Below are 15,579 nucleotides of genomic sequence, written 5' to 3' on the forward strand. Positions count from 1 at the left end.
ATATCATAGAGACGAAATGCTGAACAGCTCCTCCTTTATCCTTGGAAGGCACCTTTGGAAGAGATCAATCACAGCCCTTACACAGTCACGCATCCACTTGTTCATTCATTTATCCCTCTCTTGCTCTTTGCTTGGTCTGAGGGCAGAATAATGAAAGACACCATTCCCTGCCCTCAAGAATTTCCTTGATTACTGGATGGAGAGAAAGAAGAACTCAGACATTGGCAAGACAATGCAATAAGAGTTATGTTATATAATACCTGCATGGGCTGATATGGGACACAGATAAACGATTCGTGGAGACTGTAAGGAGACTACCACCGTTTACTTATCTATATCTCCTCATTAATCTTGAGAATAGAGATTGTATATTTTTGTTTCAAGTTTATGTCAGATCCAAGAAAGGGGATTTCATGGGGGGAAAGTGATATCAAGGCAAATCCAGGTTTTGTGGGGATATCATTTTGGAGGCTAAGAAAAACAGAATTTCGCTGTTTTTTCTGTTTTTCTTAGTAGCAAAATAAGTCAGAAAGAAAAAGAAAAATACCAGATGGTCTCAATCATAGCAGGAATTTAGAAAACCTAAATAAGAGACCAGGAAAAAGACTAATCAATACAAAGTAAAAATCAAAATCAACAAGCATCTATAAACCAGAGACACACTACTGGGGGGGGCGGGGGGGAAGGGAGGGCCGGGGAAAGGAAGGATTAGAGTCAAAATAAGGGGGGGATGCAATTGTATGGGGAATATAACCAAAACGAAAACACATACATTGTGCAAAGATGAAAAAAGATGTAAGAATTATACAAAATAAAATATTTAAACTAAAAAAAGAAAAACAGAATTACAAACACATAATTAGATATAAGGATGAATATTAGAATGAGAAAATAAATCAGAACCAACTACTTGAGGCTTGTTTTTTTTTAGTATGAGGTCTCTATAGACAATTTATCAAAACTGTGTATAGAAAAATATTTCCAAATGCTCTCTCCTCCAGCAGCCTCTATAAACCAGCAGCCTCTTCTCCCAATCCTTCTCTCTCTCTCCCCTCTCCCCTTTCCCACTTCACCAGGGTCTATTTTCTTTTCATTCCAGCTCCAAAATGGCCATGAATACCGAAAATGTTATATCCTACCAAATGGTCACAATCCTTCTCCATACCAAAAGCACATTTAGGTCACATGTTCATACTTCTATCAATCATCTTGGCCACTCTCTGAGCATGAACCAGGGTTGGGGGTTAGCCCCCAACATGAACTGAGAGTAGGGGAAAGGGTGTGGATATTGTCAGATAGAAGAAATCCCAGGAAGGAAAACACCACAAATGCCCAGGCTGCAGCAAATATAGGATCCATAGACATACACTGGATTTAGGACTTTGAGGCTCCTGCAGTTGAAAGGTAGTAGAAAGAAGAGAAACTGGATGCCCTAGCTTGGCCACTGTGTGACCCTGGACTCTTAAGTCTCTCTCTCTCTGAAACTCATGTTTTCAGTAGCAAATGATTCCCAGAACTCTAGGAGTTCTGGATATTAAAAATCGATGCCTGTGTATATTCAACAAATATTTTTATACCTCCGGATCTCAAAGGAGAAAAAAGCAAAATCCACCAGCAGAGTAGAAATAGGAAATATAAATTATTTTTCACTGTGCTTTCCAGGGGCAGTAGATTAACATCCTCAAGCAACCACCAAATCACCCCTTCGAGCAGAGACCTCATCAAGGCAGTTTCCGGGCAGATGATAGTGAGACCAACATCTATTTCTTGATCACATGCTGACCCTAGCCAAGCAATCAGAGACATGTTCAACAAAGGATTTGAGGCCTCCCCTGGTGGCGCAGCAGTTGAGCTCTGGGCTGTGAAAGCTGCCTGCAGCCTCCACAGCCTCCATAGCGCAGGTTCGATCCCTGGCTGCCAGCAAGGGTCCCACATGGCACGCGGACCTCTCCTGCCGAGCCCGCTGCCCCCCTCAGTAGTGTACTTTGTCAGTCTGCCTGTTCTGCTCCCCTCTCTGGCTCTGGTGAATTCTCTCACCTCCCACGCTTCTGACTATACTCAGTGCTTGTATAAATAAATAAATGAATCTTTAAAAAAAAAAAGGATTTGATTTGAGACTGGCAAAACTGGGTGTGGAAACAAACTCATGCAGGAAAATAAAGGAGACCTTACAGAATACAAATGGGGTGATGTGGTCTGACTTTCACAGAAAGTCAGGAGCAATGACTAAATTTTGATAATCGAAGTTTAAAAATTGAATTTGTTATGGTTTGAAAAAGATGTTTGATAGTAACTTCTCAATACAGGAAAGGAAAGTGATCCAAATAAGGAAAGCAAACAGGAATGTATAAACCTTGATGTGACATTGACTTTGATTTTGTCAAACCTGCTATGTTTGCAATACTGTCTAATTTTGAGGGCTGGCTGGTGTCTTGTTCATACGACTTCTGAGAGTGCCAAATCAAGCTGAGAAGGAAGAAGCTTGCAACGGGTAGCTGCACACCAATGTGAATGATGGAGGAGACAGTATTTTTAAGTTGTCCAAGTGATTATCCTTTGCTGTTTAAGATCTCCAATTTTTCTCAACCTATCCTCAACTCCACGGGATAAAAGCCATTATTATTTTCTACCATTAGAGCTCTGAGTATATCTAGTATGGAATTTATTCTTTTTTAAACACACTTCAAGTAATGGATTTGTTTATGCCACTTCCCTCCATAGCACTGTAATATAGTAAATTATTGACAACCCTAGCATTGTTGTTATGAGTGAATAGCACATAAGCTCCCATTATGTAAATGCCTACCACCTCATTTCTGAATTAAGCATCAATTATAGCAAGAGTGATTAAAGGCTGAGTCAGAGAGAACTGATTCAATATCTCAATGGAAAAAAATGATGAATAAAATTCAAGTGCACCGCTAGTTTTTAGGTCCACACTCATGAATCTCATTTAGAATGAGCCCATCATTTTTCCTGAGTTCCAGTAGGCATAGCTCTTGCTACAAATATAAAAATCTTTATTAGGTTATTCTGATCTGGCAAAAAAAAAACATGTAATCAGAGGAGACCATGGACTGAATTGTAATTTTTGCCTACTGTGGTTTATTTAAAAAATAGTTTGAGGTGGGGAAGACGAAAAAATAGAAAAAATAAAATCTACAGGGAAAAGGGAATAGAATGTATATAATCTGGGGTTATTTATGCAATCATTCAAACAAACAGGTTAGCTTTATCAGGTCTAGTTTATCAGAGTGAAATGAGAACATTGGATTAACCTATGATAAAACTTCTTACAGAAAAAAAACATTGAGTTTCATAGTCAAAGAGGGTGTAGGTTATGATGACTTTTGAGAGCATTGACAGTGTGACACATCCCAATTTTTTCAACTATAGTTTATAGGCAGCTCTTGTCTTTTAAGATTGCCCATCTGTGTCTGTACAGGTGTCTCTTTCCTTTTTTACTCTTTCCTTAATAAACTTGCCATGTGCTGATGAATGAGGGGGAAAAAACAAAAACAAAAACAAAATGTAACAAATATATTTGATGAGGCTTTCCAAAGAGCAAAGTATTATAACTTCATTATTACATATTTTGAAAATACAGAGATAAAAAATCATTCCCAATCTTAGTACCTGGATAAAACCTTACTGCATTTCTTCTAAACACAAAAAAAAGTCTTTGCCTGTTTTCATATGGTTGTCCATTAAATATTCTTAAAGTCCAACTACACTGTAGCCCTGATGTAGCAGTATATCACCTAGCAAGCAATACAAATGCCACTTTAAAGATGTTCCTTTCTTTTCTCTCTTTTTAAATCTCAAACCCTGTCTCAGTGGATGACCTCACTTCCTCCCTCAAAAAGACAATAGGGACTAACAACTCTTGTTTGTTTCAGATAACACATATCATGCTGTCCTTCATTTTTCCTACACTCTCAAAGGGGGAGAGGACCCCTCCCCTTCAAAACTACCCTTCTACTTACACTCTGCTCCCCATCACTTCCTGTCTTCCCAAGAGCTAACTCCCCACCTATATTCTGAAGATGAGACTGAGATTTTCAAATTCACAAAGTTGCCTTCTATTTTTATCCTTGAACACCTAATTTTCCAAAAATAAAAGGGGCTAAAGAGTTCACAGAAATATTAGAAAAGGTACCTGTTGCTCCACAATATTGAATAAAGGCCAAATTCTTTCATCTGGTAGATCCACATGAGACTTAGAAATGGTCCTGAAAAAGATATTTTATCCATTTATTCATATTTATTGATTAATTAGTTCATCAAATATTTATAAAGCACTGTATTAGTCAAGGTTCCCCAGAGGGGTTGAGAAAAACCAATAATGTGCATCTAGAGAGAGAGAATTACTTAAAGGAACCAGTTATGTTATTGTGGAGGCTGATAAGGCCAAAATTTTCCAGGTTGGCTGGTAGACTAGAGACCCAGGGAAGAGTTGACGCTGCAGTTCAAGTACAAAGGTGTTTTGCTACCAGAATTCCCTCTTCATTTAGAAAGAACTGTCTATTTATATTAAGGTCTTCAAAATCTAGAAGAGGGCCACTGACATCATGCATGGTAATCTGCTTTCCTGAAAGTATTTTGCTTAAAATGTTAATCCAATCCCCCCCCCCAAAAAAAGGCTTCTGTAGATCCATCAAATGCCTGATTACTAGTGACCTAGTCAAGTTGATATAAAAAATTAACCACTCACTCAGTTGCTTTTTCCCTGAGTATGTAAAAAACAAGATAAACATAGCCCCATGGTGTTCAGTCAAAAAATTTATTAATTTAAGAGTACCCCAATAAACACAAGTTCAAACTCAAATGTAGAAGTCTGAAACCAGTTTCTCTCTAAATAGAAAGTACTGACAAAGAGGAAAAAGAGAATAAGAAGTTTCAGGGTACCAAAAGCTAGATGCCAGGAAAATATAGCATAAATTTGAAATCAATGACAGCTTTTTGAGGGTCACTTCTACTCAGTCACTCACTCAACTAATTCTTAAGATGGTCCCTTTAGGCATTTGGAGATGTCAGGAGAGGTGTAGTGAGGGGAGGCTTCACAGAGGAGGTGATGTTTAAGCTAAATGTTTAGATATACACTTGGCAAAAAGAAGGACAGGGAGAGGTCACTTCAGTCATCAGAGATCAAAGAAGTCATAAAGAAAAAAAAGGAGGGGTCTCCCTGGTGGTGCAACGAGTTAAGAAGCAGCACTATGAAGCTATCCTCAGCCACTGCAGCACAAGTTCGACCCCTGGCTAGGGAGGTGACCCACATGGAGCAGCAGACCTCTCCTGACTCGCCTGCTGCTCCCCTCAGCAGTGTATTTCAGTCAATCTGCCTATTCTGTTCCCTACTCTGTCTCTGGTGAATCTTCTCATCCCCCACACCTCTGGTCTTGAATGCATAAATAAATAAATCTTTAAAAAGGAGATGCATTATATTTGGGGAGACAAAGTTTTCCCTTTGGCTGATTCACAGAGTACAAAGGCAAAAGGAGAGAGACAAAAGAGGTGGAAAATTACACTGGGGCCTTGTCTCCCACACATACTTGGAACTTAGCAGTGAGAAACCATGAAGGTGTTAACATGGAAAAAATGTGCTTATTTTGTGTTTTAGAATGATCACAAGGGTTGTGTGTCCTGGGGGTGGGTTGCAATAGGCCAAGACTGGTATCAGGGGCCATTGATAGGTGATTAAACAATCCTGGAGAGAGATGATGGGGACCTAAAAGTGAGAAATGGAGAGGAGGAAACAGGGTCAGACATGATAGGATTAAAATAAGAATTGGTTCTTTATTGATTGGTTATTTATTGGGAGAGAGGCAGGTAGAAAGAGAGGTGTTTGACTTGAATTAGGGAATCATCCATTGAGAGAGGAAAGACAAAAAGAGGAGCAGTTGTTGGGGGAAAGAATTCCATTTTGGAATGGGAGCCTCCAGGAGTGGGCCTTTCAATCAGTGGAGCTGCCCACCTTCAAGGGAATCACACAAGCCTGACCACAGAGAAACACAATTATGGTGACCAACACAGAGGGCATGTCCCCATCCCATATTCCCGGATCACACAACGCTAGAGTTCTTATATAATCCAAGAAAAGGTGGCATAAGCTCCCACAAATTCACAGACACCTTTCTTTATATATGGTATGCTAAGAAATAATTAGATTATGTATTATGGTATAATTCAGTGTTGATAGTTTTATATTACTCAAGTTAATGCTTATGATAGCTTTATAAGATCAGTTCTATTATCATATCCATTTTATAGAGAGACTATGTAACTGGCCCAAGGCCACCCAGCTAAAAAACAGTAGTCAGGAATAAAAAACCTTGTTTATTTGAGTTGATTCACAACCTTCATGTTAGGGATAGGAGAAAGGAAAATTGGTTCATTTGCCATTTTTATGCAATCCAGCTACCAAATAATTTAATCGTCTCTCATTTTTTTTCACAAGGGAATGTCTAATAAAGAGTTCATCTGATTTTAAAGTCATTTTTTAAAAGGTGGAGATGAGAGCTTATGCAATTTTCTTTTTGATCCCACTTTCCTTGTTATTGTTGTGGGAACTGAAAAAGTGTTCTCTGCTCATGAGGACACTGTATACCCTATTCACCAAAAATTTTTTGCCTACCTTAATAAGCAAAACTGAAAGCGTGGTTCTCTTCTTCTGTTACAAGTACACTGAACTCAGGACTCATTGGATATGGTCGCATAGGCAACATTTTTAAGGTTCCGCTTAATTTCCCTTTAATATTGCTTGCTGAAGGTGGTTGTTTTCCTCCCTCTAGATGAAAACCTATGTAGCCTCCAGGACATTCCTAATTACTTTGAGGTAATGAAAACTCCTAAGGTTACTTTAAATTGCAAACCCATTGTCAGCTGAAAAAGTGAAAATTTCCAGAATATTAATAATCACTTCAATCATCATTAGAAGGTAAGTTTCTCTCCCTGAAGATGGGCACATGATCCTTTCCTCTCCTTTCTTAATTGGCACGTCTCCTTCTCTTTGAGCTTGATCTCCTTCCCTCCTAGGGTCAAAGCAGGGAGCATTGGTGAAGGAAACTCTATAAAGGCTACATCTGAGGGGGGTGGAGGGAAGCAAATATTGTTTAAAAATGAACAATGGTATAAAAAAATTTTAATTAATAAATAAAATAAATAAATAAGAAAAAAAGCAGGGGGCAGAAATAAATGCTAGGGGAAGAGAAAAGTGGCTGCTTGACTGACCCTGTGGGAAGATGAGTTAGAACTCTGAGGTCAGGCTAGAGCTTAAATTGCTCTTCCTCTTGTGGAATGTTTTTGAGGTTCATTGATGGTTCCCTAGCATTGAGGACCTCCTCTTCAGCTCCTCGCAGATAATTTTAATTTACCTATCAATAATCAAGAGACACATGTTGGAAGATTTATAAAATATATGTTTGCAATATATGTACTAACTTGTGTGTGTGTGTGTGTGTGTACATTATATATTTTGAGGCAACATGGTGTACTAAATTTACAATTATTACAATTTTATAGTTAGTTGAATCTTTCATTATTTTATATTGATCTTCTTTTATCCTAATAGTGATTTTCATTTTTATAGTCTCTTTTATTTGTTACCCAACTATCATAGCTTTCTTTTGGTTAGAATTTGCTTCTTTCATTTTCTATTACCTTTTTAGTTTCAAACTTTGTGTGTATAAATATATGTATAGCTTAAATGTGATTCTTATGAACAACATATCACTGGATTTTGTTATTTCTGCCATTTTATTTTGTGCTTTGTGTTTGCCTACCTTTTCTTACATTTCAGACCTTTCTGGAACCACTTTTCTCCTTTCTGGAGGACATTATTAGAAATTCTTTAAGTGAGGATCTATTGGTAACAAACAGTTTTTTATCTTAAAACGTATTTACTTCTTCATTGTTAAAACAAAATTTACAAGATATGCAATTCTCAGCCTTTTGAACCTTTAATATCTTAGCCTTTTGAACACCGCATTTCATCATTGCCATGAGAAGTGTGCTGTCAGTCTAATTGCTGGATTTTAAAGGCATTCTTTTTATCTTTAGCAATTTATGGGATTTAATTTTTATTACTGGTGTTCTGCATTTTATTATGAGGCATCTAGAAAGAGAATTCTTTTTTAATCTTGTTTATATATATTTTGATTTCTGGATCTGTTGGCTCATCAGGCTTGGAAAATTCTCGGCTATTATCTCTTCAACTTCTTTCACCTCTCTTTCATCATTCTTGAACTCCTTTTAAACTGTCTTCTTCTATTTTTTATGTATTATTATGTATTAATATATTATATATGTTCTGTCCCCTCATCTCTCTGTGCGAGTTTCTCTTCCATTCATCTCTTTTCAATTATGTTTATTCTGCTACTTAACAAATCCATTGAGTTCTTAATTCAAATTATGATGATTTTATAAACTGCACAGAGGAAAACTTAGGTAATAAATTCCTTGACATCAGCCTTAGATGTATCTTTAGGAATTCCAGGTCAATGGCAATGGGAACAAAAGCAAATTAAATAAGTGGTACCACATCAAATGAAAAGATTCTTCACAGGAAATGAAGCCAGCATCAAAATGAAGACAACCTACTGGATGGGAGAAAATATATGCAAGTAAGACATCTGACAAGAGGCTAATATCCAAAATATATACAAACCTGGTACAGCTCAACAACAAACAGACCAAAAAAAAAAAAAAAAACAATCAAAGAATGAGCAAAGGATGAATAGACATGTCTCCAAATAAGATACACACATGACCAAGGCATGTGAAAAGATGTTTGTCATCACTTATTATTAAGGAAATGTAAATCAAACCAACAGGGAGAAATCACCTCACACCTATTAGAATGGCTACTATAAAAAAAGAAAATGACAGTGTTGAAGAGGACATAGAGAAAAGAAACCCTAATTAATTTTTGGGTATGTAAACTGGTGCAGCCACCTTGGGAAATAGTATGAAGGGTCCTCAAAAGAGTTGATCCAGCAATTTTGTGTATTTATCTGAAGAAAAGAAAAACATGAATTTGAAAATATGTATGAACCCCTATGTTTATTGCAACATTATTTTCAATAGCCAAGACTTGGGAATGACTAAGTAAGGTTCATTGATAGATGAATGGATAAAGAAAATGGGGGTATACTACTTGCCTATAAGAAAAAATGAAAGTTTGGCAATTGCAACAAATGGATGGAACTTGAGCATATTATGCTGAGTGAAGTAAGTTAGAAGGCAAAAGCTAAACACTGAATGATTTCATTCATATGTAAAATATAAAGAAACTAAGCAAAAGAATAAACAAAACAGAAGCAAACGCTTAGATACAGAGCATACATTGGTGGTTATTAGAGGGGAAGTGAGTTGGGGGTTGGTGAAATGGGTAAGAGGGGTTAACTCCCTGTAGATGGATGGAAAGGAGATTTTTGATGGTAATCATGATAGAGTATATACAATGAATTAAAATTCCATACAGCTGAAATTTATATAATGTTATAAACCAATGTTACTTCAATAAAAATTTTTAAGTAAACTAATATGGTTTCATTAGTGAAAGTTCCATTTTGTCCTTTTTCAAACTTGGTCAATTATATAACAGTCTCTTCATTAAATTTGAAATTTTATTTATTCATACATTGCACATATAATAAATTTACATTCTGTATTTAATAACTCCAATATCTATGTTTTGGGAAACTTAATTTTTTTATTATTATTTCTGTAGACTCTTACTCATGGTGGCTTTTTTTCCTAATGTATGTGGAATTTTGTGTCAGCCACATATTGTTAATCTTAATTTGTAGTAATTCCTAGTGAACTTACGTGGATGGCTTTCCTCCAGAGAATATATGCATTTTCTTTTACTGGGTATGCATAGGGAGGGAATTGTTGAGCATTTCTAATCTGGTACCCCTTTTGGTGTAATTTTCAGAAGGTGTCCTAGAATTGTACTTCTCAAAGAAAACTGTTTTTCCTTTGCTTCTTTTTCTTCTGTATTTCTCCAGTTTTCTTTAAGAAGTACTAAGTTTCTGACTTTATGCTGCCTGAACTAAAATTCTAGTTCTACCACTTACTATTGTGTGACCATGAGCAAGTTACCTAATTTCTCTGTGCTTTACTTTCCTCTTCTGTGAAGTGGATATTGAAAATAATTCCTCTCCTTTATGGCTGTTATGAAGAATTATTGAATTTGTCAGAATAAAATGCTTGCAACAGTACCTGGCCCAGAGGAAGCACTCTAAAGGAGCTTATACTTAATCTGGGTATTGACATGTGCCTTCATGACAGTTGAAGGCTTACTCATTTGGTTTTAGTTCATTGAACTTGTTTTAAAAATGAATCTTTAGAATTTCCTCTATTCTCTTTCAAGGTAAGCAGATTTAAAAGTATGTTTGTTATAGTTTTTCTAGACTCTAGTTGAGCTTGTTGTAATTTACCCAGAATATAGTTAAAAAGACATTTATTTATCCAGACCCTAGTTATATGGACTGACAGGGAGGAGAATCCCAAAATAGGTTCAAGATTTTTCCAGAGGTCTTGGGTCCTTTGAAAATTTTATTTTCTCCAGGAATAGGAAAAGGTAAATACATAGAAATACAGGGCTGCTTTGTTCTAGTCTCTCTTTACAGGCATGGCCATAAGCCCCATTTCATGCTCCAATGGAAGCCCTCCCTAAACTGCTCTGACAACTTCTTTTTTTATATTCCCTATACAATTACAACCCCCTTATTTTGACCCCAATCGCTCCTTTCCCCGCCCCCCCAATAGTGTGTCCCTGGTTCATAGTTGTTTGTTGATTTTGATTTTTTCTTTCTTATAGTTATACTTTTTCCTGGTCCCTTATTTAGGATTTCTGGATTCCTGCTATAAGTGAGACCATCCGGTATTTTTCTTTTTCTTTCTGGCTTATTTCGCTGAGCATGATCCCTTCCAGCTCCATCCATGTTGCTGTAAATTGCATGTGTTTATTTTTTTTTGATTGCTGAACAACTTTTTTTTCTTTTAAGATTTATTTATTTATGCATACAAGAACCGGGGCACAGGCCAGATGTGCAGCAGGGTGAAAGGATTCACCAGAGTCAGAGTGAGGAACAGAACAGGCAGACTGACTGAAATACACTGCTGAGGGGCTCAGAGAGCAAGACAAGAGAGGTCTGCCATGCCATGTAGGTATCTCCCTGGCCGGCTGGGATCGAACCCATGCTGCAGAGGCTGCAGACAGCCTTAACAGCTCTGAGCTCAACTGCCTGCACCACCAGGGAGGCCCTGTTCTGACAACTCTTCATGAAAATGGCTACTCTCTTCTTTCCCCTACTGGTTGTGTAGGGAAACATATGTATCATTAGCAACATATGTATTCATTTTACTTCTCATTCAACCTTATAGCTTTGATACTTAGAAGCTCTGAATAATGTTCATTAAATGTATGCATGCATGGATGAATGAATGGAAAAGTCAATGGAGGAAAGGACATATGAGCTCTTTCTGTGATTTAAAGATGAAACTTCCCCCAAAACTTTCAACATGCTAAATTTTCACAAGCCAATTGCTAAATATCTTTTAAAGATAACAAGGTAACTAGTTGAACAAAATGCAAAAGCAGTATAATTGGCTGTTTCAGGGGAGCAAAACCAAGATTAAGAAGAGGTGAGTCAGAGATCTATTATTTTTTGAAGTCCTCTGTACTATCTGATTTTTAACCATGTACCATTTTATTTTTTTTAACTTTGCATAACTTGGTTAAAATTGCAGTATTTAAAAACAAAGATTAGTCTGTTTTGGACCTCCTGTAAGTCAAGAGCAGCCTGCAGGACTTTTGAACTCATAGGGTTTAAGTACAGTCCTTTTTTTTTTTCTTTTAATTTTGTGCTCAGAGTCCTAATTACCAAAGAGTTGTTGACCCAAACCCAAGTTGACAAATAAATAGAACTTTGAACTTTAGAAAGACCGTTCCAATGGACCGCGACTAGACTGACCAGGCCTGAAAGCAGCCATAAAGGCACTAACTACATCACTAACTACTCCATGGTTTTCAAGGAGATTTCTTGCTGATAAAACTTCTCTTTGTATACATTTCTCTTCTGAATCCTGTGGAGATGAAAATTGACATCCATTGTCATATTCTACCAAAAGAATGGCCAGATCTAAAAAAGGTAATGGTGATTAATTTGTTCAATTATTTCTGGAGATTCTCTAAGGTTTTTCAATATCTCTCTATAAAACTTTACCTTTGTTTGGGAACTAGGGATTAAGTTAAGTTTATCTGCTTTGGGAGGGGCAATTGAAAATTATTTGTTAGATCTGGTATGATAGTTTTTTTTAAATGACTTTTATATTTATTTTGAAAGAACATTGGGTCAAAGCAGCAGTGATGTTTCAAATTCTTTTTTTCCTTTCAAATGAAGTATACTTTAAAATTTCCAGACAATTTAATCCAGGCAGTTTTACTTCCATTTAAATCACATATTCAGTTGTGGGGAATATATGTGCCAACTACAGAACTTAAAGTTACAGTTTCAAGTAAGAGACTCTCAAAAAATGGAATGTGATACGTTTCCAGGACTTCTAAAACCTATCTCCTTTCCAAAATGTTTAAAATAAGTTTGAAAAGCATCAAGAGATAGCTTTGTGGAATTTTTCTTAATCTATTTTCGGATACTGTCTGAAATCTTTCCTTTTTGATGTTCTTTAAGCTGTAAATCCTTGTTATGAAGAATGAGGGAGCAGGAACATCCAAAAGATAAAAAAAAAAAAACCTGGAGGAAATGTCATAAAGTCTTTGCACAATGAATGTCTCCAAAGAGCATGTTCTATGTTTCTCTAAAGATGGAAATTTCCTCGTCATTAAGAACGTTTGAATGAATACTAAAAGAGGAAAATAGGGAACATGAAAGAAATTTAAAATTGACTTGAGTTTTGTTCAGACTAGGTATCAGGTTTTACCCAATCTTCTGCCTTCTTTTGTAGTTTCACACCACTGATAATATTTCACACCACTGATAATATTTCATCAAGTGATTAAAAATGAAGTAACCTGAACTCTAATTAAAATGTGATTCATTGTATAAATAGATGAAACCATTTTCCTCTCATAGCTGTCTGTTGAAGAAATGTTAAGCTAACATGTTTCTTTATCCATTGGTATCTTAGGTAATTTGGGTGGTATACATTATTATAGATCGAAAAATATAAATGATGCTGACCCATCTTTGAAAGGATTCCCTAATACAGCTAACAGTAAAACTAAACCTATCACACTAAACTCTACAAAAGGAATCTGGGTTTTTTTATTTTTAAATATATTTTTTACATCATTGTTCATTTTTAAACAATGTTTGCTTTCCTCTCTACCCCCCCTCAGGTGTAGTCCCCATAGAATTTCCTTCACTAATGCATGCCTAGAGGGGAACTTGCTATTCTGAATGCTGTTTTCCTAGCCATAGCTTATTAAAGTATAGATGCCACTTCATAATGCTAGTGATTTTATGAAGGGAATTCACCAGAGCTTTTTAATTCATAAAGCACGTCATGGGAATATGTCTGGTTTGTTTGAAAGCTATATTCAGTTTCTTACTACTTATGGTGTTTGCCAATATTTGCCTGATAAATGATACACTGATTAAGTTAATCAGTTAATAGGTAGTGTGGAAGGAACAGACTATATTCCCAAATCTCAGAGTTTTAGAAAAATCCAAATTTAGGGATTTTTTTTTTATTTTATAATAGCCCTTTACCTAGCCCCATAAAATTATGTTAACTTTATCATTATAGCTTTTCTTCTTGAGTCTCAACAAACACCCAGAAAATGCTTTGGAAACTACCATGGGGTCTATACCCTGCCCACCTATACTATCACATGAGAGAGCCAGTATCACCCTCCCTCCAATTAAGTGTCACAGCAGCAGGGCCTCAAAGCTCTATGGCATCTACCTCCTTGTCCACACAAGGATTTGACCCTAGGAGAGCAAACCGGTCATAGTTAAGTGGTTCTTTCATCATGAGTGGAGGGTTTTTCAATTCCTCCTACAGACACGTGTATTATGCAAGGAAGAGCTTGGCTGTTTTATCCCTTCTTGTTGAATTCTCAGTGTGAGAGTCATACTTAAATCCAAGGTTCAGAAACCCCCAAACTGATGTAAACCAACATCCACAAGAGAATACTTTGTTTCTGGAGAACATACGCTCAGACTCCTTGGGAAGGATGGTCATCTTTCCACTAAACCTATGGGATATTCCCTGTGGGTATCTGAAGCTGTTTTTCTTGAGTCTCAAAGAAACTGCAAAGTACAAGGGTCTCTTTCATATGCCCTCAGCCTCTCCACCTGGAAGACCCATCGTAGCCTGAAAAATTATCTTTTCTTTGCTGAGGACAGAAAACCTTGTACCAGTATTCTGTGCCAAAACTTTACCTCCCATTACCAATTTCCCACTCCCAAGCCTGCCTCCAATTTAAGCAGAGAACAAGTAACTGAGAGCTGACAAGTTCTAGGTGCCTCACTTAGTGCAAGGTTCTAAAGGCTTTGTTATAACTTCTTAGGAAACTGAGGAATTCAGAGCAAGGGGAGGCTATAGCCATAAATGTGAGCACTGGGCCTTCCCACATACATGTTCTGCTTGCTCTTTACCCCACTCCCCTACCTATCTACTAGTAGCCCCCCCAAAAAAAGAAAGGGTATTTTGTCCTGATAAACCTGGCTTTAATCTAGCAGACTCGCATGCTGTGAGCAGATAGCTAATACACAAAAAGAACAATGATGATAGTATTCATAATCCCCATACTTACAGGGATATATAGGCATACATATACAAAAATATACACTCATATACATATATATACAGATACATGATTTGATTTACAGAAAACCTTATGAAGCCTTAACCCTGCTTGACAAAAGTACTTGAGATTCAGAAATAAGCCTATAATCCCAGAGCTACATGGTACCATGGTGGCCTCTCCCTAGCACCACTACCAGGCCCACTTTTTAAAACAGAACATTATGTTTTTATATATTTTTATAATTAACATATAACACTGTATATCAATGTGTTTATTTAAAACATTTTATACTGCAATTTGATGACTAATACTTTGATTAATTATTACCTTTATCAAATCATATAGTTATCATTTCTTTTTGGTATTCAGAACAATTAAGATATTAAGCAACTTTGAGATACATTATCATTGACTCTAGTCCCTATGTTGTATATTAGAACAATAGAACTTATTTATTTACTAGTTGCAAATTTGTAGACTTAAACAATAGCCTCAACTCTCCCACTGTCAGTCCTTGGTAACTGCCATTCTACTTTTTGTTCTCAAGTTCAGAGAACTGGTCCAGTAGAGTATCACTGCTGTATTGGACAGCCATGTTTCTCTCTCCTCCCTGGTGCCTCCCTAGACACCAGCCTGCTCCCTGACTCATCACTTATAGGTAAACACACTGAGGGCTCACCAGAGATTCACTGGAACCAGGCTTCCAACCCAAGGTCAAACAATTGGATAGGTTAGGCAGTAGAAATTTCCATTTGAGTGCAGGCAAGCCAATGATGAAAAAAACTAGCAGCAAACAG

At 36.7% G+C, this 15,579-nt stretch overlaps 1 protein-coding gene across 1 annotated transcript in view; it reads left to right on the forward strand.

The window, feature by feature from the left end:
- Nucleotides 1–12,098: 12,098 nt before the first annotated feature.
- ACMSD (aminocarboxymuconate semialdehyde decarboxylase) overlaps nucleotides 12,099–15,579 on the forward strand; it is a gene marked incomplete at its 3' end in the record, with an annotated part of 77,613 nt that continues 74,132 nt past the window's right edge. Inside the window, exon 1 of the mRNA XM_084245713.1 lies at nucleotides 12,099–12,158. Coding sequence (XP_084101839.1) covers nucleotides 12,102–12,158 — 57 coding nt within the window. The 5' untranslated portion in view covers nucleotides 12,099–12,101. The remainder of the gene's footprint in view (nucleotides 12,159–15,579) is intronic.

The sequence above is a fragment of the Talpa europaea genome, assembly GCF_964194135.1.
Source record: "Talpa europaea genome assembly, chromosome: 1".
Taxonomy (NCBI): domain Eukaryota; kingdom Metazoa; phylum Chordata; class Mammalia; order Eulipotyphla; family Talpidae; genus Talpa; species Talpa europaea.